Source organism: Symphalangus syndactylus, chromosome 8, assembly GCF_028878055.3.
Source record: "Symphalangus syndactylus isolate Jambi chromosome 8, NHGRI_mSymSyn1-v2.1_pri, whole genome shotgun sequence".
Lineage (NCBI taxonomy): Eukaryota > Metazoa > Chordata > Mammalia > Primates > Hylobatidae > Symphalangus > Symphalangus syndactylus.
The window spans coordinates 129,422,002-129,448,803 of record NC_072430.2 but is presented as its reverse complement, the minus strand read 5'-3'; the positions used below and the strand labels follow the sequence as shown (position 1 = coordinate 129,448,803).

General features: G+C 37.8%; 1 protein-coding gene across 14 annotated transcripts in view; it reads left to right on the top strand.

Annotated features, from left to right (window-relative positions):
* DOCK10 (dedicator of cytokinesis 10) overlaps positions 1-26,802 on the top strand; it is a 277,997-nt gene that overhangs the window by 230,076 nt on the left and 21,119 nt on the right. For 9 of the 14 annotated variants that reach the window (XM_055290801.2, XM_063645746.1, XM_055290800.2 and 6 more), the window contains 20 exons: positions 1,223-1,267; positions 4,871-5,046; positions 5,173-5,289; positions 6,732-6,843; positions 7,442-7,563; positions 7,651-7,765; positions 7,853-7,919; positions 8,135-8,182; positions 8,758-8,859; positions 10,919-11,043; positions 12,704-12,816; positions 15,006-15,143; positions 15,827-16,009; positions 16,545-16,655; positions 17,873-18,088; positions 19,517-19,574; positions 19,905-20,003; positions 23,791-23,897; positions 25,568-25,690; positions 25,830-25,943. In XM_055290801.2, the coding sequence (XP_055146776.1) occupies positions 1,223-1,267; positions 4,871-5,046; positions 5,173-5,289; positions 6,732-6,843; positions 7,442-7,563; positions 7,651-7,765; positions 7,853-7,919; positions 8,135-8,182; positions 8,758-8,859; positions 10,919-11,043; positions 12,704-12,816; positions 15,006-15,143; positions 15,827-16,009; positions 16,545-16,655; positions 17,873-18,088; positions 19,517-19,574; positions 19,905-20,003; positions 23,791-23,897; positions 25,568-25,690; positions 25,830-25,943 (2,291 nt within the window). The remainder of the gene's footprint in view (positions 1-1,222; positions 1,268-4,870; positions 5,047-5,172; positions 5,290-6,731; positions 6,844-7,441; positions 7,564-7,650; positions 7,766-7,852; positions 7,920-8,134; positions 8,183-8,757; positions 8,860-10,918; positions 11,044-12,703; positions 12,817-15,005; positions 15,144-15,826; positions 16,010-16,544; positions 16,656-17,872; positions 18,089-19,516; positions 19,575-19,904; positions 20,004-23,790; positions 23,898-25,567; positions 25,691-25,829; positions 25,944-26,802) is intronic. The other 5 variants (XM_063645741.1, XM_063645740.1, XM_063645744.1 and 2 more) reach the window with 1 other exon arrangement.

Genomic DNA, 26,802 nt, shown 5'->3' with positions numbered 1-26,802 from the left:
CTATATAATATTATTCCAATTTTTTCTAATTTATGAAGCATATTTCATAGAAAATAGGGTAGAAATGGTATATTAGATGATAACATTTTAAGGTTTTTACTTTGTTCTGAATGTATTTTTGTTTTATAAATTACTGCCAAGTTATTATTGGTTAGCCAGGCTGATTGAGATATTCAAAAGGACCAAATCTTTATTTGGTCATTTTTATTTCAATTGATTACTGTGTTAGTCCATTGTCACACTACTATAAAGAACTACCTAAGACTAGGTAATTTGTGAAGAAAAGAGGTTGAATTGACTCACAGTGCCATATGGCTGGGAAGCCCTCAGGAAACTTACAATCAAGGCAGAAGGTGAAGGGGAAGTAAGGACCTTCTTCATATGGCGGCAGGAGAGAGAAAGGGAGAGAGCAGGAAGTGCCACACTTTAAAACCAACGGCTCTCAAGAGAACTCACTGACTGTCATGAGAACAGCACGGGGGAAACTGTCCCCATGATCCAATCACCCGCCACCAGGTACCTCCCCTAACACATGTGAATTACAATTCAAGATGAAATTTGGGTGGGGACACAGAGTCAAACTATATTACTTACTATTAGTCAGTAGCTCAGAGAAAAGCCTGACAGTCTCTTTGTAGATCTGATACTATAAATAATGAACATAAAAACATGTTTCATAGCAGGCAAAGTTCTGATAGAAAAATAGATGCTCAAGTAGAAGGCTAACAATTAGAATAATTCTGCTCATGACCCTCTTTTTTAAGAAAACAAATAGGCCGGGTGTGGCGGTTCATGCCTGTAATCCCAGCATTGGGAGGTCGAGGCAGGCAGATCACCCGAGGTTAGGAGTTTGAGACCAGCCTAGCCAACATGGCAAAACCCCATCTCTACTAAAAATACAAAAATCAGCTGGGCGCAGTGGCGGGCACCTGTAATCCCAGCTACTTGGGAGGCTGAGGCAGGAGAATCACTTGAATCCGGGAGGCGGAGTTTGCAGTGAGCCGAGATTGTGCTACTGCACTCCAGCCTGAGCGACAGAGCCAGACTCTGTCTCAAAAAAAAAAAAAAAAAAAGGAAATAAGACATTCTCCTTGAAAATTGGCAATACTGAAGACTCAAATAATATAGTTTAATTGTTCAGTATAAACTACACGTAATGAATATATATATATCCGAGTATGTATATGTATATCTCTGAACTTTTTATTTATATTAAATTCAGATCCTTTGACACCTTCAGAATCAACTCAAGAGTTACATGCATCAGGTAAGTGATATTACCTTACCTAAGCATCAGTAACCACCTGTAATCCAATAATATTGACAACTATAAATACTATAAATTTCCAGTTTCTTGGTGCTAATAAATATTCATATATTTAATATCACATAAAAAAAATTCAAAAAGTTGACTGAATTGTTTTCTTGTCACAGATAGTTTAATGATTGCCTAATTTCAATTCTTTCATATTTTATTCTCCAGCGGTTGGCAATATTTTTTAATTTCCCAAAGCATCTGAAATTTCCTTAATTTGTATCATAAATGAAATTCCCAGATATATATAATAACATGCTTGTTCAATGTAACTGACTTTATATGATGTGTCTTTTGCTAAACCACAGCCTGGTTTGATCAATCTTGTTAAGACAGAGGATATTAGTATAAGTTTATTTTTATCTGAAATGGGTTAGTAACTTAAAACGGTCTAGGTAAACCTTTTCTGTAGTCATAGATGGGAATTTAAAAGTTGTGTTCTGTTCCTGGATTCTCAATATTACTATGTCACTGAGAAATGTATTTAACCTGAAGCCCTGTGATTTTAGTCTCCTGAACTTCTGCATTCCTGAATTTCCACATTCAGTAGCTTCTTTATGGACTAAAAAAGTCAGTATGTTTAATTTGCTATTGTCATTTATGAGCTGGAATATTCTAATAGTTAATTATATTAATCATACCTCCCTTATGGGTTGCCCTGCAGATCAAATGGGATAATGCACATAAAGTGCTTAGCCTAGTGCTAGCAGACAGCAGGTTGTATACATGGGTGCTAGTACTACTGTTTTCCCCCAGCCTTACCGAGGTAAAATTGACAAAAATTGGGTGCGGTGGCTCACGCCTGTAATCTCAACACTTTGGGAGGCTAAGGCAGGCAGATCACTTGAGGCCAGGAGTTCGACATCACCCTGGCCAACATGGTGAAACCCCAGCTCTACTAAAAATAGAAAAATCAGCTGGGCATGGTGGCACACGCCTGTAACCTCAGCTTCTCAGAAGGCTGAGGCACAATAATTGCTTGAACCCTAGAGGCAGAGGTTGCAGTGAGCCAAGATCGTGCCACTGCACTCCAGCCTGGGCAACACAGCGAGACTCTGTCTCAAAAAATAATAATAATTTTGTATATTTAAGGTGGAAAACATGATGTTTTGATATATGTATGCTCTGTGAAATGATTACTACAATCAAGCTAACACCTCATATAGTTCTGTTTTTTATGTCTGTGTGATGAGAACAATTAAGGTCTACTCGCTTAATAGATTTCAAATATACAATATTGTATTATTAACAATTCTTACCATGCTACATATTTATTCATCTTATAACTGAAAGTTTGTACTCTTTGACTAAAATCCACCTCCCATTTCTCCCATTCCCCAGCCCATGGCAACCATCTTTCTACTCTGTGCTTCTATGAGTTTAACTTGTTTAATTTTTTTGTAGAAACTTATAGGGGTACAAGTGTAATTTTGTTGCATGCGTAGATTGCATAGTGGTGAAGTTGAGGCTTTTAGGATATCCATCATCCAAATAATGTACATTGTACCTATTAAGTAGTCTCTTATTGTCCACCAGAGTTTGACTTCTTTAGATTCCACATATTAACTGAGATCATGCAGTATTTGTCCTTCTGTGTTTGGCCTATTTCACTTAGCATAATCACTTTTAGGTTCACCTGCATTGTCACAAATGGTAGGATTTTCTTTTTTTTTTTTTTTTTGAGGCTGAATAATACTCCATTGTATGTATATACCATTTTTAATCCATTCATCTATGGATGGTCACCTAGGTTATTTCCATAGCTTGGCTATTGTGAATAATGCTACAATGTATCTCTTCAACATAATGATCTGAATTCTTTTGGATATATACCCAGAAGTTGGATTGCTAGATCATATGGTAGCTCTATTTTTACTTTTTTGTGGACCTTCTATACTGTTTTCTATAATGACCGTATTCCGCCAACAATGTACAAGGATTCCCTTTTCTTTACACCCTCACCAATACTTGTTCTCATTTGACTTTCTGATAATAGCCATCCTAAAAGGTATGAGGTAATAGTGCATTGCGGTTTTGATTTGCATTTCCCTGATGATCAGTGATATTGAACACTTTTTCTGTATCTTTAGGCCATTTGTATGTCTTCTTTCAAAAAATGTCTATTCAGATCCTTTGCCCATTTTTAAAACTTGGTGGGTTGTTTTTGTTTGTTTGTTTATTGCTATTATGTTGCATGAGTTCCTTGTAGAGTTTAGATATCAGCCCCCTATCAGGTATATGGTTTGCAAGCATTTTCTCCCAATCTGTAGTTTGCTTTTTCATTTTGTTGATTTCTTCCTTTGCTATCCAGAAACTTTTTAATTTGATATAATACTACTTGTTTATTTTTGCTTTTATTGACTGTGTTTTTGGGGTGATATTCATAAAATCATTGCGAATGCCAGTGCCAAAGAGCTTTTTCCCTATGTTTTCTTGTAGGTGCAAGTACTACTATTAATGGTTACATTTTAAAAACCCTTTGGACAATTTGAATAAATCCACTATTACTGGAAATTTTAATGTTATTTTCTCTATAATTCAGGCTCAAAATTTGGCAGGGCCTTTTCTCTATAATTCAGGCTCAAAATTTGGCAGTGTCTTTTCTCTATAATTGAGGCTCAAAATTTGGCAGTGCCGTTTCTCTCTCCTTGCTCCCTCATATACTTAAGTCAACTTTTCCTAGTGAGTTACTCTTACCACTCAGTTTCTGCTACCCCAGCCTAGATATCACGTTGTCACTTGCCCCCTCCCTCCCCCATTGCTACAATGTCCTGTATTGTATCCCTCACCCCACATCACCCCACAGTCTAATTCATTTACACCCTGCCACACCATATTAATAAGTCAGTACAGCATAAGCCTTATCAGGGCACTGATCTCAAAGCTGTCAGTGTGTTAACATTTCTTACAGAATTAAATACAAATGGAGAGGGACCTAGATGGCAGCTAAGGAAATTGTACTGTTCTCCATCATCTAGCCCCAGCCTCTCAAGCCTAATTCTCTCACCATTCCTTTTTTAGCCACTGTGCTTATTGATTCCCACATATTCGTGCTCCCCTCCATACCTGCTCCCTTCCATACCTGTGCTTTCAGAATTCTGTGCCATCGAAAATCCAATCGCTTCTCCCAGCCTCCTGTCCTTTCTCCACTGCCTCTGTCTGTTCCCACAAAGATCTGCACCTCCAAACTTTAAGTATCCTCAAAGGCTCATCTTGATGGATTCCTACTTACAACATATTCTGATTCCTCCAGGCAGAAAGTGTGTTTTTCCCCCTCTCAGATCCTGTAATCCTGTAAATATGCTGTTATTGCGGAATTCAAAAGTTGATGTTGTGTGTTAGTTTGTACCTGTATTTGTGTTTGTATACACAGAATAGTCCCCTTACTGAATACTCCTTGAGGATACAACACACCTCATTTCTGTAGCAAGACTGTATTCCTGAATCCCTCCTAGTGGTGGAAGAAGTTGATGGTAGTTGTTTGGTATATCTTTCTCAACTATAAAGTGATCATTTGATTTTCAATAACATGAGTTATTTTCCTTCCTCACAAAGATATGCCTGAATATTCAGTCACAAATGAATTTTGTCGCAAACACTTCTTAATCGGAATTCTGCTCCGAGAAGTTGGCTTTGCCCTGCAGGAAGACCAAGATGTCAGACACTTAGCTTTAGCTGTCCTAAAAAATCTAATGGCTAAGCATTCATTTGATGATCGATACAGAGAGCCAGTAAGTGATCTTCCTTTCTCCCTTCCCTAAACACCATTTAATGGCTCACTGCATTAAATGCATATGAAACCGACAAGCCTATTGATTTTTACGTGAATCATTTCTTTTGGCTACCTTTTCTCCTAGAGAAAGCAGGCCCAGATAGCAAGTTTATACATGCCCCTGTACGGCATGCTCCTGGACAATATGCCAAGGATTTATCTGAAGGACCTGTATCCTTTTACTGTCAATACATCTAATCAGGTACGTTTGCACAATATGTCACATTTCTATGTTAATAAAGAATTTGTCTTTTTTAAATTATTTTTTTGCCCTGGATAAGCATTTCTTCTCATCTGTGAACATACTAGGTATTGAACACTTTCTGCTATGTACTCATATCAACGTGTCATTTGTTCCAGATAGGTCCCTTTAGCCTTCCGCCTGATCCACCCTTCAGCATTTGGCTTCCATTTCCCTGTTCTCTGTATCAGCTTCCAATTCTTTCCAGCTTTTACAGGTTCCTCTGTTGCAATTATGGCCCCTTCCTCAGTGGACACCTTCTTCTACCACTTTCTACATTCCCTACATCCCCACCTTGTGTCAGAATAAATAGCCAAGTGCCTTATTTGTAGTCACAACCCAGAAGTGACTATAATCCTTCCTCCACTGAGGCACCACAGTGACTACGCACAATCCACTAAAGATCTGTCGCCTATGTTCAAATCTCAGATGAAATAACCCACTGCTGAATCCAGTATCTAAGGAAGGTATTACCATCTAGGAGTTAGGAGCTATGCCTATGGATTTTTTTTTTTTTTTTACCTTGTTCAAATCCCAGCAGTATCAGTGACTATCGTGACTATCTGGGTGACTGGAAATAAGTTAGCCAACCTCCTTAAGATTCCATTTCCTTCATTATAAAATGAGATAAAATACCTAAATCACAGTGTCTTTATGAGGATTAAATTGTATGCTAGAAAACATTTATTATAGAGCCTGGCAAACAATAAATATTTAAAACGTAGTTTTAGGCCAGGTATGGTGACTCACATCTCTAATCCCAGCAACTTCGGGAGGCCAAGATGGGAGGATCACTTGAGGCCAAGAGTTCAAGACCAGCCTGGGCAACATAGCAAGACCCCACCTGTACAAATAAGAAATTTAAAAAATTACCTGGGCATGGTGGCACGTAACTGTAGTCCCAGCTACTCAGGAGGTTAAGGGCAGGAGGATCGCTTGAGCCAGGAGGTTGAGGCAGCAGTGAGCTATAATCATGCCATTGCACTGTAGCCTGGGTAACAGTAAGACCTTGCCTGTTAAATAATGAAATAGAATAATTAAAATAAAATAAAATGTAGTTGTTAATAATAGTAATGTACATAAGATAACTCATGGTAATAATGATATCTATAATGTGATCCATAAATATATCAATAACCATTCCAGCCACGTAGTCTGTATATCTGTATCTAAAAGATTATTTCTACAACATTGTAAAAAAGTCACATAAATCAAATTATAACTGCAAGTATGGTTTTGGCTGTATTTGTTTTCACTGCCTACTTTAGCAGAAAACCTGTAAGGGGATATAAAAGAACAAATTATATATCACTTAATTGGAAGTGTAATGAAGAAGGCATATGTGGGTTAACAATGTTGAAATACTGTGATTCCCACTAATCTTTACTATACTTTGAATACAGGGGTCTAGAGATGATCTAAGCACCAATGGAGGATTTCAAAGCCAGACAGCTATGAAACATGCAAACTCTGTGGATACATCATTTTCTAAAGATGTTTTAAATTCCATAGCAGGTACTTGAGATCTTCTGAGAACACTTATTTTTAACACTCATCCACGTTTACATTGTATATCGTTGTGCTTTTTACTCAGTCCATAATTTATTATGCATAATCTATGTGGCAAAGTATACTATATTTATACAACCAAAGAGTCTTTTTACATATTTCTTTGAATTCCATCCAGTGACTTCCTCTTCTACTTAGTGTTCACTATTACTTGGCTTAAGGAGCAGCCTACTTGGATGTTATCAAATTACTTTATTCTGGAAACCGTCTTTAAGTTTTCATTGCAGACAGCCTTTTAAAATATAATGGCTTTTCAACTTCAAGGATTATTTTTAAGAACTGTTTTGGAAATGTCATTTCAATTTCTCATAAACAATCAAAAGTTGAAAACTCCTTCCCAAAAGTATCTTTATGAACTTTTACTAAAGCATTTTTAAAACAAGAGCTGTCTTTAATGCCAATCCCAGACGCTATTATGTTGGTCTTTCACAACACTGCTGCTACCTCAGTATCAACATCTTTTTGGTTCATCATGTGAACCTTTTGTGTGTGTGTGTGCCCATACATCTCATTCCCATATGTGTGCTGTGGCTTGTGTTTACAGCATTTTCATCAATAGCTATTTCTACAGTAAACCATGCCGACTCCAGAGCATCTTTAGCAAGTCTTGACTCCAATCCAAGTACCAATGAGAAGAGCAGTGAGAAGACGGACAACTGTGAAAAGGTATGACTTCCCTCTCAAACCTACTGATCATTACAAGGCAGAGGTCACTCGCTCTCACTCAATCCTGATTGGTTCTTGAATTCCCAGATCCCAAGACCCTTGTCTTTGATTGGCTCAACTCTTCGATTCGACAAGTTAGATCAAGCAGAAACCAGGAGTCTCCTGATGTGTTTTCTTCACATTATGAAAACGATTTCATACGGTAAAGAGAATTCTTTAAAATTAATTTTTTTGAAAAAAGGATAAAGAAAACCTTCAGATTCTCATGCTACCTGGTGTTTCCTTTTAGAGACTCTGATTGCCTACTGGCAGAGAGCTCCCAGTCCAGAGGTGTCCGACTTCTTCAGCATCTTGGAGTAAGTTTTAGAGTTGGTGACTTAACCCTTTTTTCTGGAAATTTCTAAATAGTCCACTATACCATGTTTCATTTCAAGAACCCATATAGTAAGTTATCAATAATACATGAACTATTTAAAGAAAATGTAATATTTTTCTTTCAATATACTTAGATGAACAGTTTGTATAATGAAAGAATATGAATAATTAAATGTGATTTTTTTCTTCTTTCTAGCGTTTGTCTTCAAAATTTCAGATACCTAGGAAAACGCAACATAATAAGGTAATAATTTTAAATTCCAATGGGTTAATCTGGTGTTTTAAAAAGCATATGACATGTATTAATGTATCAGGTTAGAGTTATAAATATATGTTAGAAATCTTAAAATGCAAATAAGGATTGTTAGGTTGACTTCACATTAGACACAGAAGTTTGAAGATTGCCTCATATGCATTGCAGATCTAGGAATAGTTCATGTTGTCTAGGGAGAAAAGCACAAAAACACAAATTTTTGAAAGAAAACCACATTTCATGTATCTTCAGAATGAATTTATCATTATATAGCTATAACTTGGAAGATACCTATTTCAGAAAACATTTCCAGTAAACTAAAAAAAAAAACAAGTAATCTGGAATAACTTTGCGCTGTCATCATTTTCTCATGAGACAACAACGTTTGAAGCACCTTTACTAAATCCCAATTTCTGATTTCCAAAAGAAAACAGGGTTTTATTTTTGACTAATTCACAGCATGTGAAATATTTCATTGTGCAGTAATCGTTTTGTCAGTTGCCACTCATTTTTATATGTAAATTACAAACACTGAGCTATGATTAAAACTTCCATTTTCATTGCAGAAAAATTGCTGCTGCATTTAAATTTGTGCAGTCCACCCAGAACAATGGAACTCTCAAAGGATCCAATCCTTCCTGCCAGACATCAGGTCTCTTGTCACAATGGTAATGTCACATTTGCTTGGTATTTAAAATTATACATAGCTGTGTGTGTGTGTCTATATATGCACATGTCAGAGGTAGACACACACACACACACACATATTTTTATTTATATATTCAAACCAAGTGCAGATTTCAAGTAAATATATGTCTATCTAAAGAAACTTAGATACTTTACTGTCTGCCCTACTAGCTGGTAAAGACCAAGGAGATACGGATTTTACCATATATGTGTGCACTTAGAGCACAATCCCTTGCATAGACTGAACATTAATGAGTATTTTCATTTAATGAAACCTGAGACCTAGGCCCAATAAATGCCTCTTTTAATGCTAGCTAATCTTCCAGTGACAAACCGAAATACAGGATCATGTCTCCCTAGGCTTTTCGGTAATTATAATTTTTTGCAATGTTCTTGAAGCTGAAATTATTTTTTAAAGGGTCAAAGGCAATGAGGAAGCATGGATAGTCCCATAACCTCACTTTAGATTTCCTAGTCATTAGAATGATTTGACTAGCAGATAGGACCTGGAGTCATCCTTCACCAGCCTAACCTATGGGAAACATTTGCCCTGAAATTCTACCTTGGAGCTCCTCTGGGTCTCGTAAATGAGAATTCTTTGCTAAAATTATCCCCACTTTGATTTATTCTTCCCAGAGGCATCATCATAATATATATTATGAATATTTTAGAAAGGATTTTAGAAAGAAATATGAGAGTAGTACATAGCGAATAAATCGTAGAATAAATTTTGCCTCCCTCCATGGGAACCCTTTGAAATTGCCCCCTTGTGAGAAAGTAAATGAAAAAAAAATGTAATAGACATTTTTTGCAAAAAATAATAGAGGACAGTAAAGAATTAGTTTCCATGTTTAATAATAATAGTAAGCCACCTGAGGTCACTGAAGTTTTGTAGGTGTGTGGTGGGTTAGATTTCAGGCTGTTCCTGAAACATCTGGATGGGTCCTGGCCATTTCTGTCCCTCGCCTCCCAGAAACCAGGGCTTTTCCTCCACAAGTTCAGACTGTACTACACTCAAAACCTAGAAATAAGCCAATCCAAATGCCTAAACCCTAGAGCCAAGGAATCACTCACGCCTTCTAGCTTCAGGAATGACCCAGGCTCCCCTGGCTATTGAAAGCCAAAGTCACATCTCCTTGGCCTCCACCCATCCAGGTTTTCTGATTTAGCCAGAACCAAAACAGCCTTGAAAAGTGGGAGAAAGAGAAGACCACTGTGTCATTTTTAGGTTAAGGCCTAAAGGAGGAATTAGGAGATACTTCAGAGTATTTCCAAATGCTGCTTTGTTTACATAAGTGTTGTTATAAATAGTTTTTATGACAGCACATATCCCAAGAATTATCAACCTATTTCCTTGGCCAAACGGTAAAGTCAGCAGTAGGAAATATTCCTACTTCCACAGTAACACTGGCTCATTTTTCCCAGCTGGAAATGCTGTGGGGTGTTGAATGAGTCATTGCAGGCCATTGTCATTGCCCTGGAAGCACAGAGACACAGAGGTCCTTTAACTACCAACCTCCCATAACCATCACATGTCAGCCCTCTGTGGACATGACACCAATGAAATGATAAATCAACAGGAATTTCCAAATACAAATACCTCGGAAAGCAAGGGTTGTTTTAGAACCCGATTTTACACTTATCTCTTTAAAAATAATTTGATGCATCTGAGCTATACAATATGGTACTTTTTAATGTCCACCACTGTGCCTTCCTGATCAGCCAGTAGCCAACTTAACATTCACAGAATCCCATTATTTCATAAATAATAATGATATGCTTGAATAGATTTCACCCAATGATCTGTTATTCTACAGATTACCCATCTGAACACTATTTTGGCTTAAATAAAATTTCTCCAAAAGTACTTTAAAAAGTCCCTCTCATCATGTCACCTATAATTAATATTTGTAATAAAAAGTTGCTTTCCAAACTAGTTTTTAATATTTGACTCAATCTAGAACATTTGAGAATGAACAAGTATTATTTGGCTGTAACATCCCCAAATAACTCTAACCACTTTTCTTATTTCGTTTTCAGGATGCACTCCACTTCCAGTCATGAAGGCCATAAGCAGCACAGATCACAAACTTTACCTATAATTCGAGGCAAAAATGCACTTTCTAACCCCAAACTCTTACAGATGTTAGACAATACCATGACCAGTAAGTAAACCGAAATAATAGGAACAAGATGTTACCAGTTTTTCTCTAGGTATGTGTAGGACATGAAATGCACTAAAACCGCAGTTTTTAAGGTTTGCTGTAGCTCTGGGAATATTTCTTAAAGGAAAGACTCACCAGGGAGTGGTTAAAAAAAATGTAGTGCCCTATGGTGAAGAAAGGGGAGAGGCAAAACCCTCAATATCGTACGTTTAGCATAGCTCCCTTGGAAACAAGTGACTTTCAGCATTGTGCAGGTTATGGGGGCTGCTGCTGTCAAACAGATGATTACTGCTTCCTCTGTGTGGAGGGGATAAAGTTGCCCATGTCCCAGAAGCAGCAAGGGTGACATCTTGAACCTAGAGATGTACACACTCCAGCTTGTGCTGAGGGTAAAATGGAGGCCAGCGTTTTGTAAGCACATAATTTGAGGACTAAACTGACCTTTTCTCTTCTCTTGCCCAAATTCTTCAGGGGCCTGGAAAGTCACACCAGTCTCATCAGAGGGGTTTTGGTTGACCCTATATAACATGGCTTACTTTCCAACCTGACTCTGGCATAACATCACATGACAGATAAGGAAAGAAATCAAAATATTTTCTCCCCAAATATGTGGGTTTTTTTTTTTTTTTTTTTTTTTTTTGCCATGTCTTGAAACAGCCCTGCAGAGTTGTCTCTTGTGGGGAAAAATTCGCATTCTGTAAAGAATCCCCTTTCCCTCTTCAGGTCCTTTTCTTGATCCAGGAGAGAATCAACGGAGAGTCTGGCACCTTTTTCAGTCTGATAAGAAACATTTACAATCTCTTCTGTCTGAAGTCTGCCATCTGGAGGCTTCATCTACATAATAAGAATGTTGGTCTCCACAATCCCCTTTCTTAACCCAGACATTCCCTTTCTATTGATTCCAGGTCTCTAGATAAACTCTTTCAACCAATCGCCAATCAGAAAATCTTTGAATCCACCTCTCCCTCTCTGGAAGCGCCCCTCTCCCCCACTTTCAGTTGTCCTGCCTTTCCAGACCAAACCAATGTACATCTTACATGTATTGATTGATGTCTTATGTGCCCCTAAAACATATAAAACCTAGCTGTAGCCCAAACACCTTGGGCACATGCTCTCAGGGTTTCCTGAGGGCTGTGTCACAGGCCATGGTCACTCATATTTGGCTCACACTAAATCTGTTCAAATATTTTACAGAATTTGACTCTTTTCATTGACAGATTGTTAGGAATTATGGGCACATGGCCCACAGTTACTTGTTTGAAGGTATATGCCTTAACCTGTAAATACACTTTGTGACTTTCCGAGGGGACATAAAGACTGTCCACTGAGACTGTACATTTGGTCTATTAGCCCAGAAGTCTAGAACTTGAGACAGCCTGATTATGAAAGAAATATGACCCTGTCTTTGGCCAAATTAACAGAAAAGAACTCAGAAACAATGGAAACTCCACAACTGATATATGCAAAGGGCACACACACTAAAGACTAGTACTTTTAATTCAGCCAATGAAGAAACTGAACAAACAAAAACACTTTGATTTAATAAATTATTAATCAAAATGCCAGTAAACTTTGAATATATTGTAATGAAAGGAAATCTTTTATAGGGTACAAAGCATTGTCTTAGACTTTTATGCATGTTTTATTTTGTATTTTATAGGCAACTCCAATGAAATAGACATCGTGCATCACGTAGACACTGAGGCCAATATAGCTACGGAGGTTTGCCTCACTATTCTAGACCTGTTATCTCTCTTCACTCAGACTCACCAGGTGAATACGATGATAACATTTTCTGCAAAAAATGATGAAATGTGAGGTAGAAAAACCATGTGAAGTCAAAAACATGTTTTTTTAAAAAACTACTTATGAAATCAATTAACCTTATATAAATCAACCTAAGTGTGAGTGGAAAACATGTTAAAGATGAGATTTTGATTTTATCACAGGTTGACACATGACATTAGTCAATGTACGTGTATGCATTTCACTATTGTCAAATAGTCTTTCTCCCTCATTTATCTTGCTTCACTCTCAGGCAAGCTGGGCTGAGTGAGAGTGTGACTCTGTACTTTTTCAGTAGAAGAGGAAGAGATAAATTGTCCTACATATTAAATTTACAGCTAGATCTAAAGAAAACTAATAATGTTGAGCATCTTTTTGTGTGCTTATTTGACATTCAGATATCTTTGATGAAATGATTATCACTACTTAGAATGGCTAACGTTAAAAAGACTGACCATCCAAAGTTTTGCTAGGGTGTGGAGAAACTAGAACTCCCATTTATTGACAGTGGGAATGAAAAATGGTAAAAACACATTGGAGAACAGTATGGCAGCCTCTGAAAAAGTTAATCATATATCTGTCCTATGACCATCCATTCCAATACTATAATAGGTATTTACCCAAGAGAAGTGAAAGCATATCTCCACACAAAACTTTGTACACAAATATGCACGGCAGCTTTATTTTAATAGCAAAAAAAAAAAAAAACTAGAAACAACTCAAGTATGCATCAACAGGTGGATAGATTTTAAAATCTGTGGTATATCCATACAATAGAATACTACTCAGCAGTTAAAAGAAATAAACCACTGATACATGCTGTAACATGGGTGAAACCCAAGAAACCAAATTTAAAAAGAGTATATACCGTATTACTCAGTGTATATTATTCCACTTATATGAAATTTTAGAAAATGCAAACTATAGAAACAAAAAGTGAATCAGTGGTTGCCTAGGGATGTGGAGGAAGGATGGGAGGAAGGAATTACAAAAAAAAGTATTTAAAAACTTTTGAGAGTGATAGATATGTTCATTATCTTGATTGTGATGATAGTTTCATGGGTGTATGACAGTGTTAAACTTATTAAATTATACACATCACATAAGTTCAATTTATTGTATGTCAATTATACTTCAATAAAGCTATTAAAAACATTTGCAGCTCTACCAAAGGAGCTTAAACACCTAGGCTAGCACATTAAGGATTGAGCCAGGGGCAGGTGTGGTGGCTCATGCCTGTAATTCCAGCACTTTGGGAGGCGAAGGAGGGAGGATCACTTGAGCCCAGGAGCTCAAGACCAACCTGGGCAATATAGTGAAACTTCATCTTTATAAAAAAATTAAAAAAGTAGTCAACTATGCTGGCACATGCCTGTAGTCCCAGCTATTCGGAAGGCTGAGGTGGGAGGATCACTGGAGCCCAGGAAGTGGAGGCTGCAGTGAGCTATGATGGTGCCACGACACTCCTGCTTAGGTGACAGAGTGAGACCTTGTCCCAAAAAAATAAAAAGATTGAGCCAGGAAAACTTCGATTATTTGAATAAAGTCTACACAGAACAGCATAATTATGCCAAGAAAGCCCTATTTCAGGTGAAATGTCGGCATGGTGGTAAAGTAATGACTATATTGATTCTTTATTGGGCCATGAAAATGTCACTCAAGTCTCACAAATTTTAAGTACTTTACTAGTGCTTTCAAGAACTTGTGACCTTATCTCCCATTTCTCCCCTCACCCCACCCCACTGGCCATTGCACCAGCTACTCTGCTTTTCTTTCTCAACCTTGAACTCATAAGCTCCTTTCCAAATAAAGGCCCTTGCACTAGCTGTTTCTCCCGCACGGGACAATCCTTCCAGATCTCTCCAGGGCAGGCCCCTTGAGCTCACGTGCCAATTTTCCATTAGAGAGGTCTTTGCTGACTACTCTATGGAAGTAATCCTACCCGCAAAGCAACTACTTTCAATCACATCATCCTAGTCTATTTCAATTTGTCATGTTTTTTTAATCACTGCCATGTAAGTTTCACAGTAAACATGAACTGTGTCTCCTTGTTCAATCCTTTGTTTCTAGCACTCAAAATAGTGCCTTACCACATGATAGGTTCACAATAAATATTTTTTGATAGAATGCAAATTTTCTTTCACTTATCCCGAATAACATCTGCATTGAATTTCCAGAGACAACTCCAACAATGTGACTGTCAAAATTCATTGATGAAAAGGGTCTTTGATACCTACATGCTCTTTTTCCAAGTCAATCAGTCAGCCACAGCGCTGAAGCATGTGTTTGCCTCCTTGAGACTGTTCGTATGCAAGGTAAGGATCCTCCAGGTTTCAGTGAAGTTTAGGTAGGATGACAGTAAACCCATAGAACAGTAAACCTATAGGAATCCTTGCGTTTCTCAGTGGGAGGGAAGAAGGATTGTTTTCTTCAATTTGGGTTTTGTTAGACATTGATTCCTGGTCTCAAAATGAGTGCACAGCCTTGACAGTCTGTCTGCTCAAATACCAGAAGATATTAGCATCTGGTGACAATTAGCATCTGGTCACCAATTCTTTGAGTTATCTGTGTTTGCGGCACCAAGTTAGGTAAAATGCACCCCTTCAACTGGCATATCCATCCATATCAAGTTAAAGATTCCACATTAAAGTGGATACAGCCACCGCCTTTGAGGGCGCTTGTAAATAACACCTGTGATCTTAACAATGTCAGGTGAATTGAGGTCATTTCAAAGCTCTCACTCCGTTATTTTGGATTGTCATCAGTTACTGATACAAAGGATACTTATACAATGTAGAGAATAATTATATCTAGGAAAAAAGACAAATGCTAACATAGACCTTAAATTCTATCCTTCTCACTTGCAAATGAAAAAAAAAAAAGACCAGGTTAAAAAAAAAGGAGAAGGATTTTGTTTTAGGGAAATTTTAAAATATGAGAATGAACAGAGCAAAATGAAAGCATGTTGCTCCCTTCACCCTTTCTTCCATTTCTGCAGTTTCCTTCAGCGTTCTTTCAAGGGCCTGCTGATCTCTGTGGATCATTCTGTTATGAAGTCTTAAAATGCTGTAACCACAGGTCACGGTCAACTCAGACAGAAGCCTCAGCCCTTCTGTACTTTTTCATGAGGAAGAATTTTGAATTTAACAAGCAGAAGTCAATTGTCCGGTCCCACTTACAAGTAAGTGCTGCCAATTTTCATTAATGCTGTTGTTAAAACCACTCATCTGTTTCAGCAGTGCTTAAAGCCTACTGTCCTCAGGGCAAGCCGTTACTAACTCCTCCGCTAGAGTCCTCTTTAAAGACGCCCACAGCATTCAGTTCTGTTTAATAGTAGGGGCGCAGCTGGGCACAAATCAGCAGAGCCCTATCTCCACTTGTACTTTCCTTTCTTCTGCCAGGAAGTAGAATCACATGGAGTAAACAACTCAGGAAACCATGGCTAGCTCCAACAGGTCAAACCCCGCCAAATTCCAAACATAATTTTTTTTCTTCTAGGCATCCCAAGAGTCCAAGATTCCTGCAGCCTCTCTTAGGTATTTAAGATTATAGGAAACACCCTAGATTTAATAATACGTTCTGGAGCTTTAATACGTAAACACTTCTTTTATTGGACCTACAGGGAGAAACTAATAATACATTTATCCAGCCCAGTAGATTTCTTTAAGAAGACTATTTCTGGTCTTGTTTTTCAGTTCATTTTTTTTCTCTTCCAGCTCATCAAAGCTGTGAGCCAGTTAATAGCCGATGCTGGGATTGGAGGCTCTCGGTTTCAACATTCGCTTGCAATTACCAATAATTTCGCCAATGGAGATAAGCAAATGAAAGTAAGAAATGCTTTGTAGGCTTTTACTACAGAAATTTTTCAATCTGAAGTGGATTCCTTTTGTGAGATATCAAAATCATAAAAGTAGATTGGGTACAGTGGTTCACGCCTGTAATCCCAACACTGAGAAGCCAAGGCAGGAGGATCGTTTGAGGCCAGGAGTTTGAGTTTGAGGCTGCAGTGAGCTATGATAGCACCACTGCACTCCAGCCTGGGTAACAGAGCAAGACCTTGTCTCTAAAAAAAAATAATAATAATCATAATAATAATTGCTTATTTTGTTTATTGAGACTTTGAGCTTTGAGCACTCCTCAAAGTAAACTGTCAAGTTTATTGTTTGAATCGTTAAGCAGCTCTTACACTTTAAGCATGTGATCTGTTAAGTGGCATTCCCAATATGCGTGGTTGAATGGCCTAGAACAAGAGGATTTACCATAAATATCCAGAAATACAATGACACTCCTAACTCTATTTGGGGGAAAATTCATCTTATCTTTTGTTTAGCGCTTTCTGAAGACTTCTCCTGTAGTCATTATATTGAAAAGTTCAAGTCTAGAGCCAGGCTTCAGTCATGGCTGGACCCAGGGATTAAAATAATTTTCAGACCCATCCCTCTACTACCTCGATCTTGCCTCTCTCACTGTCAGTTCAGCTTTCCTCTTTGTTTACTTCATTTCCAGACAGGCTATCCCCCTCGGCATGTTCTCAGAAATCCTAAGGACCCTAGTAGTATCTTATGAGTAGAAAATCACCTTGTTTGATAGTTCCAATTAAAGTCCCACAACTGAATCTCTTTGATCCAAGCTTAAATCATATGCTTATCCCTAAACCAATCACTGTAGCCTGGAGGAGCAAAAAATAGAACTGGCCAGGCCAGTGTTACGTGCCACCCATGGTCTCTAGGAGTAAAGTCTGACCTATTCAAATCACATGAACTAGAGTCAGGAAGGGGAATATATCTCAAAGACAATCAGGATGTTCCACCAGAAGAAGGTGTTCTTGAAGACAAAATAATAGAGCCTCCTGAAATGTTTATCTTCAAATGTGTATATCCACAGTCACAAAACATAAAATGCACATATATAGAATGCACACATTTATAACTATATATAGAATGCTCCAAACTGTTATGCCTAGCCATAATTACTAGCATAACTTAAAGTCAGTTAACCTGTAGATTCTAAACAGATAATGACCCAGGCTCTCTCTTTTCCAAAGAACAGCAATTTCCCAGCAGAGGTGAAGGACTTGACTAAGCGTATAAGGACTGTTTTGATGGCCACGGCCCAGATGAAGGAGCATGAGAAGGACCCCGAGATGCTGGTGGATCTCCAGTACAGCCTGGCAAACTCCTATGCAAGCACTCCTGAACTACGGAGGACCTGGCTGGAAAGTATGGCCAAGATTCACGCCAGAAACGGAGATTTATCTGAGGTGATTAGCCAAGGCTCGGTCATTTACCATCAGTACTGTCCTCTTCATCAGGAAAATTGGATCTTCATTTACAGCATGGATTAGAAAAAGATACCATGTTTTTCCACTAATCTAGAAATGACTCAGTTATATATCATATACAATAAATTTGCATATAACATTCAAGGATACCTGACACTAAGTAAATGACATCAAATAAAGGCCAGAGTCAGTGGGGGCAACTGCAGGTGTAGAAATTGTAATGCAACGCTGAATGCTAAAAACCTGAGGCTAAGGAGGAGTGTGGTAAGGGTGTCTGGGAATTGAGTCGTTAAATTAATGTTCTGTGTTTTAAAACTTCTCTGCAACTAGAGTTGAATGGGGAAGCTTGCCACCATAGTGAGTAAACTCAGGCAGGGAGAATCAGTCCTCATTTACAGCTAGTCTGAACTGGCCATGGAAAAATTAATGATCCTTAGCACCACATGAGGAGAGTCCACTGTGTGAGGATTATAAGTCAACATTTAACTTTTTATGTCAGTTTCAATACTGGGTGGATCATATGCAGCAATTCACAGCACCCAACGGCTTCTGAGTACCAAATGGGAAGTTCTACTCTATTCCAGAACTATGTCCCTTCGGGAAAGAGATTAATTTGTCTAGGATAGTCCTAAACTCTGAAGCTCTTCTAAACACATGTGGTAATCAGGGACTCTGGAATGGAAACCAGAAGGCTGGCTTGGCAGAAATTTAGTGAGGACAAGAATGAGAAGCCCTTGGGCTGCTCTGAAAATGATGAAATTCCTCCATAAAACCTCAAAAGGAAAAAGCTGAAGTTATTCGGAATCTTTAGCAAGTCGAGTTGTAATATGTGTTCAGCAATGTTCAGGGCTTCATAAGAGACATTAGAGTAAAATATAACATCAGCAGTATAATCTGGTTTGTGGGGAGCACAGGTGTTACATTAGGTCACACTACTTAATCAAGTGCTCACTTGTGAGGTGACCATTTTAAAGGCAACACAAATTCAGAGGGGCTATCCCAGGAGGTAAAAAAAAAAGTTATTTAGAAGGCAGATTATTTTTATTTCCAATTAATATCTAAATACTAGAGTTATAGTTTTAATTTTAAAAGGAGACCTATGATTTATTTTTAATCTAGGCTTAGTCATTAAGGAGGAAGAGAATTCTATGGGAAAATTATTTGGGCTAGCTCCTTCACCCATCTCCAAACTAATCAAGAACAAACAAACAAACAAAAGCCCAAATATTCATTTTATTCATGATGGTGAATTTTTTGGAAATACAATTGATTCTTGCTTTCAATTCGGTCATTACAAAGGATCCTTCTAACATATTCTGATATATAATACTGACTCGCCTTGGAAGATTAGCCCTAATTATATTAAACTCCGTCCCCTAAGCCTCTTTATTTTCTTTCTCATTACAGGCTGCCATGTGTTACATCCATATTGCTGCTCTCATTGCAGAATATCTGAAAAGAAAGGGTAAGATGACCACGTGAGGGAGGCAAAAAGCCTAGATATCAACACATTGAAGCCTAATAGAAATAATATATTAATTTTACATTTTATTAATCTGTTATGTTTAATTAAGTAATAATCGCTTTCACAGATACTTCTAATTATGCTGTACTTTAACATTTTAAGTCTATCATGCCATTGACTTATTTATTCTATGTACAGCAAAGGCTAACTGGATGGCCAACTTCTTAGTTCAAAACGAGAATGCATCATTGGCTAACGATTTGTAGTCTCAAAAGCTTGTATTAACATAAACATGTAGCAATGTCCTAACCTCATCTTGCACTACCATAGGTTACTGGAAAGTGGAAAAGATTTGCACAGCATCCCTGCTCTCGGAGGACACCCACCCCTGTGATAGCAACTCATTACTAACAACTCCCAGTGGAGGAAGTGAGTGACCTAACTGCTCATTTATCCTAATGCAGAGGAAATCCACTTGCTGCTTAAATTCTACTTCAGTGAAACTTTCTTAAATATATTCTTAGAAGCAAAAGCTATCTCAGATCTACACAACTTACTCTGCAAAAAACTTAAACTCCTGCCATTCAGAAATCCCATCCAAAATTGATAAAATTTAAATAACTGAAAAGTTGTCAGCAAATAGAACTGTATGTTCTCCAACATTCAAGTTTATGAGTTACAGCCATATTTAGCTACCAATCTGCATGCCAGTCTGCCATAGGGATGTTTATTCTGAAATTGGTAAATTGTTTGAAATTGCAAGAGGAATCTATTTTAGTTTTTAAATGTAATAAAACTGTTTATTCCAAATAAAAGAGCCAGGCGCAGTGGCTCACGCCTGTAATCCCAGCACTTGGGAGGCCAAGGTGGGCAGATCACTTGAGGTCAGAAGTTCGAGACCATCCTGGCCAACATGGTGAAACCTGGTCTCTACTAAAAATACAAAATTTAGCCGGGCATGGTGGCAGGCACCTGTAATCCCAGCTACTTGGGAGACTGAAGCAGGAGAATCACTTGAACCCAGGAGGCGGAGGTTGCAGTGAGCCAAGATAGCACCACTGTACACCAGCCTGGGCAACAGAGTGAGACTCTATCTCCAAAATAAATAAAAAGAAAAATGAAGGCATATACATATATATATTCTATATATGTAGGACTTTATAATCAGCATGTTCCATTTCATTTTTAAAAAGTATAAATTGACAATTTATAACATATGGCTTATGGTACAGATTTCCTTTAGAAATATTCCATCATTAATGTCTGATTTTTTGAAATTATAATAATGACTAAAGAGTTACTCTTTGCACAAAAAAGTGAGTGATATAGTTTACACATTAAATCTACATTCTCTTGCAAAAATTTGTTTGAATGCAAATTTTATGAACTGTAGTCTGTTTGATAACACTGGTTTAACTTTCCAAATGCAGTGGAAAACTCCGTGTACAAACAACAGAAATACATTTTTAGATGTTGAAAATCAAAATACTTAAACGAAATGTAAATGGACTTTACTTGCTGTATTTCAGAAACATAATTCATCCCTTATTCATTTAAATATTTGTATGTTTTCTAAAAGGTCTCAGTGGATTTTGCATATAAGACATTTGAACCGGCCAGGTGCCGTGACTCACGCCTGTAATCCCAGCACTTTGGGAGGCCAAGGCGGGTGGATCACAAGGTCAGGAGTTCAAGACCAGCCTGGCCAAGATGTTGAAACCCCGTCTCTACTAAAATACAAAAAAAAAAAAAAAATTAGCCGGGCGTGGTGGCAGGTGCCTATAAATCCCAGCTACTCAGGAGGCTGAGGCAGAGAATTGCTTGAACCCGGGAGGTGGAGGTTGCAGTGAACTGAGATCACGCCACTGCACTCCAGCCTGGACAACAGAGCAAGACTCCATCTCAAAAAAAAAAAAAAAGACTTTTGAACCAAATGACCAAAGCAAACTGAGAGACAGTGAGGTCACTTGTTTGAGGACCTTGGAGAAGAAGCCAGGTGTGGCACCCTATGGCACCCATGGCTCATGTCCACCCAAAAATTCAGGAATCTTCTTGCTTAGTGTCACACTTCCTATGTAGCCTGATATTTATATGCAAGTCATCAAAACATCACTGCCTTATTTAACATACCCTTCCTCCTCATCTATTGCTTATCATAACCAGATGCCATAACGTTCCATAAAGACTTTCAAATTCTAAGAACAAAATTGAAGAAAACCAATAAAGGCAGTTGTTAGTTTGAGAACTTGTGGAAACTTATATACCAAAAAGTTGTGTGAATCTTTAATATTCAAAATGCTTTAAATGCCCAATGTTAGACCTAAGGTGATATTAGAATATAATGTGTCCATCAAGAAAAGGATATATTTGTTTAATAAACTTTAAAATTAGGAAGGTGATCATCTATGATACATTAACCTATATCTGATGATACATTAGCTGATGATATATGCTATATCAGCATATTCTAATTAGCATATATCATCAGCATATATGTGAATGTCATTGGCATGTATTTGAAGCCCTTAATATACTTTTCTATTTTGATATTTTTGAGTCAAAGGAGTAAACTATCCCTTCCCTACAATGTGCACAATGGTATGAATATAGGTGAAGATAGGCGACCCCAGAAAGTACAGCTGCTTCAGTTGTACTAATAAGTGATCGTCATCCTGCAAGAAGTATGTTGTGACTTCTCCTACAATTAACTCTCATGTAGTTTAATATATGTTTAATATTATTATAAAAAGTAGAAAAATAAAACATAGAAAAGCAAGGATTAGATAGCAATAATTATTATATTTATAATTTCTAGCATGTTTGGGGAGTGATCATTTAGTTACATAACCAATGAGCTGATTATTAAAAACAAAAACATTCCACAAAAGTATTAGCGATAACTTAAAAAGCACTTGCTACATAGAAGGCACCACACTAAGCCCTGTATCAGCAATGTCTCAGTTAGTTGCCAGTAACAAATCTGTGAGTTAGGTGCTATTATCACCTCCTGTTTATAGGTGAGAAAAACAAGAGAAGCTAAATAATCTGCCCCAAATGTCATGGTTAGCTTGCGCTGGAGCCAAAGTTCAGGGGCTGGTCTGTCACTCCAGCTAGTGCTCCTAGTCACTCACATTCCCCACAGTTCAGATGTATCTCTCCTCTGGGAATGTTACCCATTATCAACTGTTTTCACATGTATCTGTAGAGGCAGACCTTTTTAAATCTTGGTGGCTAAGATACCAAGAAAATTTGAAAAGGTTTCTACATAATGTAAAAGAGCGAAATACAGCAAGTATTGGCCAGGCCCAGTGGCTCACGCCTGTAATCCCAACACTTCGGGAGGCTGAGGCGGGCAGATCACCTGAGGTCAGTAGTTTAAGACCAGCCTAGCCAACATGGTGAAACCCAATCTCTACTAAAAATACAAAAATTAGCTGGGCATGGTGGCAGGCGCCTGTAATCCCAGCTACTCGGGAGGCTGAGGCAGGAGAATCTCTTGAACCCGGGAGGCGGAGGTTGCAGTGAGCCGAGATGGCACCATTGCACTCCAGCCTGGGCAACAAGAGTAAAACTCCATCTCAAAAAAAAAAAAAAAAAAGCAAGTATTGGGCATTGTCTTGTCTTTCTGGGGGCCACTGTGGGAGAGATAGGGTCTCACTCTGTCACCCAGGCTGGAGTACAATGGCATGGTGATAGCTCACTCTAGCCCCAAACTCCTAGGCTCAAGCAATCCTCCTGTCTCAGCCTCCTAAGTAGCTGGGATTATAGGCACCCACACACCTGACTACAAGCATTGTCTTTATAATGTGCTGAGTGTACCAGGTATTTTCTCAAATATTAATGTTTTGAGTCCTTTCAACATCCTTTGAGAGAGATATTAATGTCCCCAGTTTAACAAGAGAGGGACACAGTCTCAGAGATTAATTAAACCAGAAGATTGGAACTGCAACATCTACCCACAAATCTTATGTTCTATCCATAATCCCATGCTATTTCTTTATAAAAAATGCCACCTGAAAATGATACAAAAATTATAAAAAGGGGAATATTGTTTGCCTGGCAGAGAGTATTTCTCAATAGTCATAATCTAACCATCTTGTTGATTGTGTGAGCTTTGTAATACTACCACTTGGTAACATCACGAAGAAAGGCATTATCTAATCTAAGCAAAATTTGTCTCAAATAATAACGTTTTATTCTGCTTGGTCCTCCCAAGGCATGTTCTCTATGGGATGGCCAGCTTTTTTGAGCATTACCCCAAACATTAAGGAAGAAGGAGCAATGAAAGAGGATTCTGGAATGCAGGATACACCATACAATGAGGTTAGACCAAAATTATCTCGTGTACAGTAACTAAGTAAAGAGATGCATTGGCTTGTGACATTAAGCTAAATAAGGGGGAAACAAGCTTACAGCTATTCTGTAATATAAATTAATTAGACAAAATGAAATGCAGGCTAAAATTAAGCCAAGATTAGTAGATATCAGATTTCAGTGAAAATTTAAACTAAGTCTTACTTCTCTAAGATGGGCCCAAATGTATATTATCAGCTCTTCTATAAGATAAAATCTCTGGCTTTTTGGTAAAGGTGATAAAGGATGCTAAATTTTGCGAACTCATCATAGCTTTTTTTCTAAAAGCATTAGCAAGTTTATTTACAAATACAAGTGGACGTAAAAGTTCACTAGTTTCTTTAGAAAACCTTCTGTTATGGAACATAACCAGAGTTCTTTTTCATTAATTAAAAAAGAAACTTTCTACTGAGAATTACTTAGCAATAGTTCTGGTGAAGAAAATAGAACTCCTCTCATTAAGTAAAATATTTTATAAGCTAATGTTTAAGTCAGTATTACATAAATGGAAAAAATTATACAGAAAGTAAATTTTCAGATGAATTTTAATACAATTTTACATATGGTTCTACATCAATTTAGCATATGTTGCAAATAAACGAAGTAAATATAATTACATATTTATGTTAACTATTTTAAATAATGTTTAAGAACCTTTTCTTAAAAGGAATTGTTGAAAACATTCCAATAATATCATACATTTGCTTTAAAGCTTATATAATTTTATTCAGTTGAAAATTTATTAAACCACTAATATATGAAAGGAATTGAGGTAAGGGCTGGAAAAAAAAAATAAGGCATAATTCCTGCTCTCAAAGAATTTAGGATCTTGAGAAAGACAGAGTTCCTACAGGGTGGGGAATGGCCAGGCAAAAACAGATGCCCAGTGGCCAAATCTAGGTATTATATACAGTTGCAATTAGAAGGGGAACTTTTTTTTTACATGAAAGTGGTTGAAATGGTGATGAATGGAATGTAAGTAAAAGCTCTTCATTTTTTTTGTGCTGAGTCTTGATAGGACTTGAAGGTGTGAAATAAGAAGGTTCTTATAGGTGCATCTGTAACACAGACAGAAGTATGGAGGTCAGAGGGTATTCTAATAATGGAGTGGTATATGGTATGGCCAAAGTGCAAAGTCAATGACAGAGCATTGAAAGAAGGGGTCACTGAGAGGGAGGTTGGTGCCTGATTGTGGAGCTTCTTGAAGGCCATGCCAGAATTTGGATAGCAGTTTACATGCTGGAGTTCCCACAAAGGTTTAAGGCACTGGAGATCTCCTGATCACATTTATGTCTTACAAAGAAAGATTACTGGAGAGCAGCAATTGGAGAGGGAAAACAGATTTGCTCAAAACTATTGCAGGGGTCAGGGAGTACGTAAGTCAGTAGCAGTGGGAATGGGAAGAAAGAGACAGATCTGAAGGCATTTCACAGATTTAAATTAGCACTTTTGGGGCACGAATTAGGTAATGGTAATGCGGGATAGGCAAGAATCCAAGATGACACCATGATCCCCTGCTGGGTTTTAAATGCCAGTAACAGAGGGAAAAGTTTGACAGTGCAATAGCTTTGAAACCAAGTTTCAGGCATGAGCCACAACCCTAATCATGTAAAATCTCGTTTTGATTGGGGGAATTGCAGAATATCCTGGTGGAGCAGCTATACATGTGTGTGGAGTTTCTCTGGAAGTCTGAGCGATATGAACTCATTGCTGATGTCAACAAGCCCATCATTGCTGTCTTTGAGAAACAACGAGACTTCAAAGTATGTATTCCAACCCCCTAGAAGTTAATTAAAATATCCTCTGTTGAATTGGAAAATTACTTACAGTTTTCAAAATGAAAAACTCCCTTATTTGTATGTCAGCATCATCTTCATGAAACTCTTTCACTTATGGTTTCAGAAATTGTCAGATCTCTACTACGACATTCATCGGTCATATCTGAAAGTGGCAGAGGTGGTGAATTCGGAGAAGCGGCTGTTTGGTCGCTACTATCGTGTGGCATTTTACGGGCAGGTAAGTTCACCAGGAATAACATGGCCCATAAATTCTGCTGAGCAGTTGAATGTTGTCTTTCGTTCTTTATGAGACATCTGTGTGTGCCAGTGAATGGAGAGGTGTGGGTGTGTCTGACTATACTTGAGTGTTTCTCTGGATGTGATGGTCTACATGTTTGTCCATAGGAATGTACAAAGTTGGGAAACAAGTGAGCAAAGAAATCCATGGGTTGAGTTAACAGTGATTCTAACTTCTTGAAGAAAGATGGCACTTATTTTTCAACATGCTCTTCTTTCCAGCTCACCCTAAAATATCTAAGTTTGTGTCATATATTAAAGTGAAATTAAATTGAACATGTTTTAAGAAGTAACGTTCCTAATATTCTAGGAAATAAGAGAATTCCTAGGGGCTCCACCATATCAAACCTTTGATTTTACTGTCACACAATTTCTTTTCTCCTATTTTCGAACTACCACTGTTTCTAGACAGAATACCAGATGGTTATTTTGTTTCCTATATTGCAAGTCAATGTAATTTCAAAGTTATTTTTCCCAGTTTGCTGCATAAGCAATGAAGAAGATGGAAAATATTACTTAGCCACTGTATTGGCCTGAAAGTGAACATACTATATATTAATTATGAATGTCTCTGAGCAACATTTTCAATGGGCTAAACCCAGGCACCATTCATTTTCTTTTCAGGAAGGCTTATAACGCTATTATGTTTCAGCAGACATATTTTAGACTGTTGCTTGTGTGGATAGACATCCCATGCTTTTATTTTCAGAATGGCAGTGGCTCTCAGACCCCACACTTCCTCTGCCCCCAACCCATCATCTTGCTCAGTAGCCCAGGCTGGAGTGCAGTGCAATGGCGCT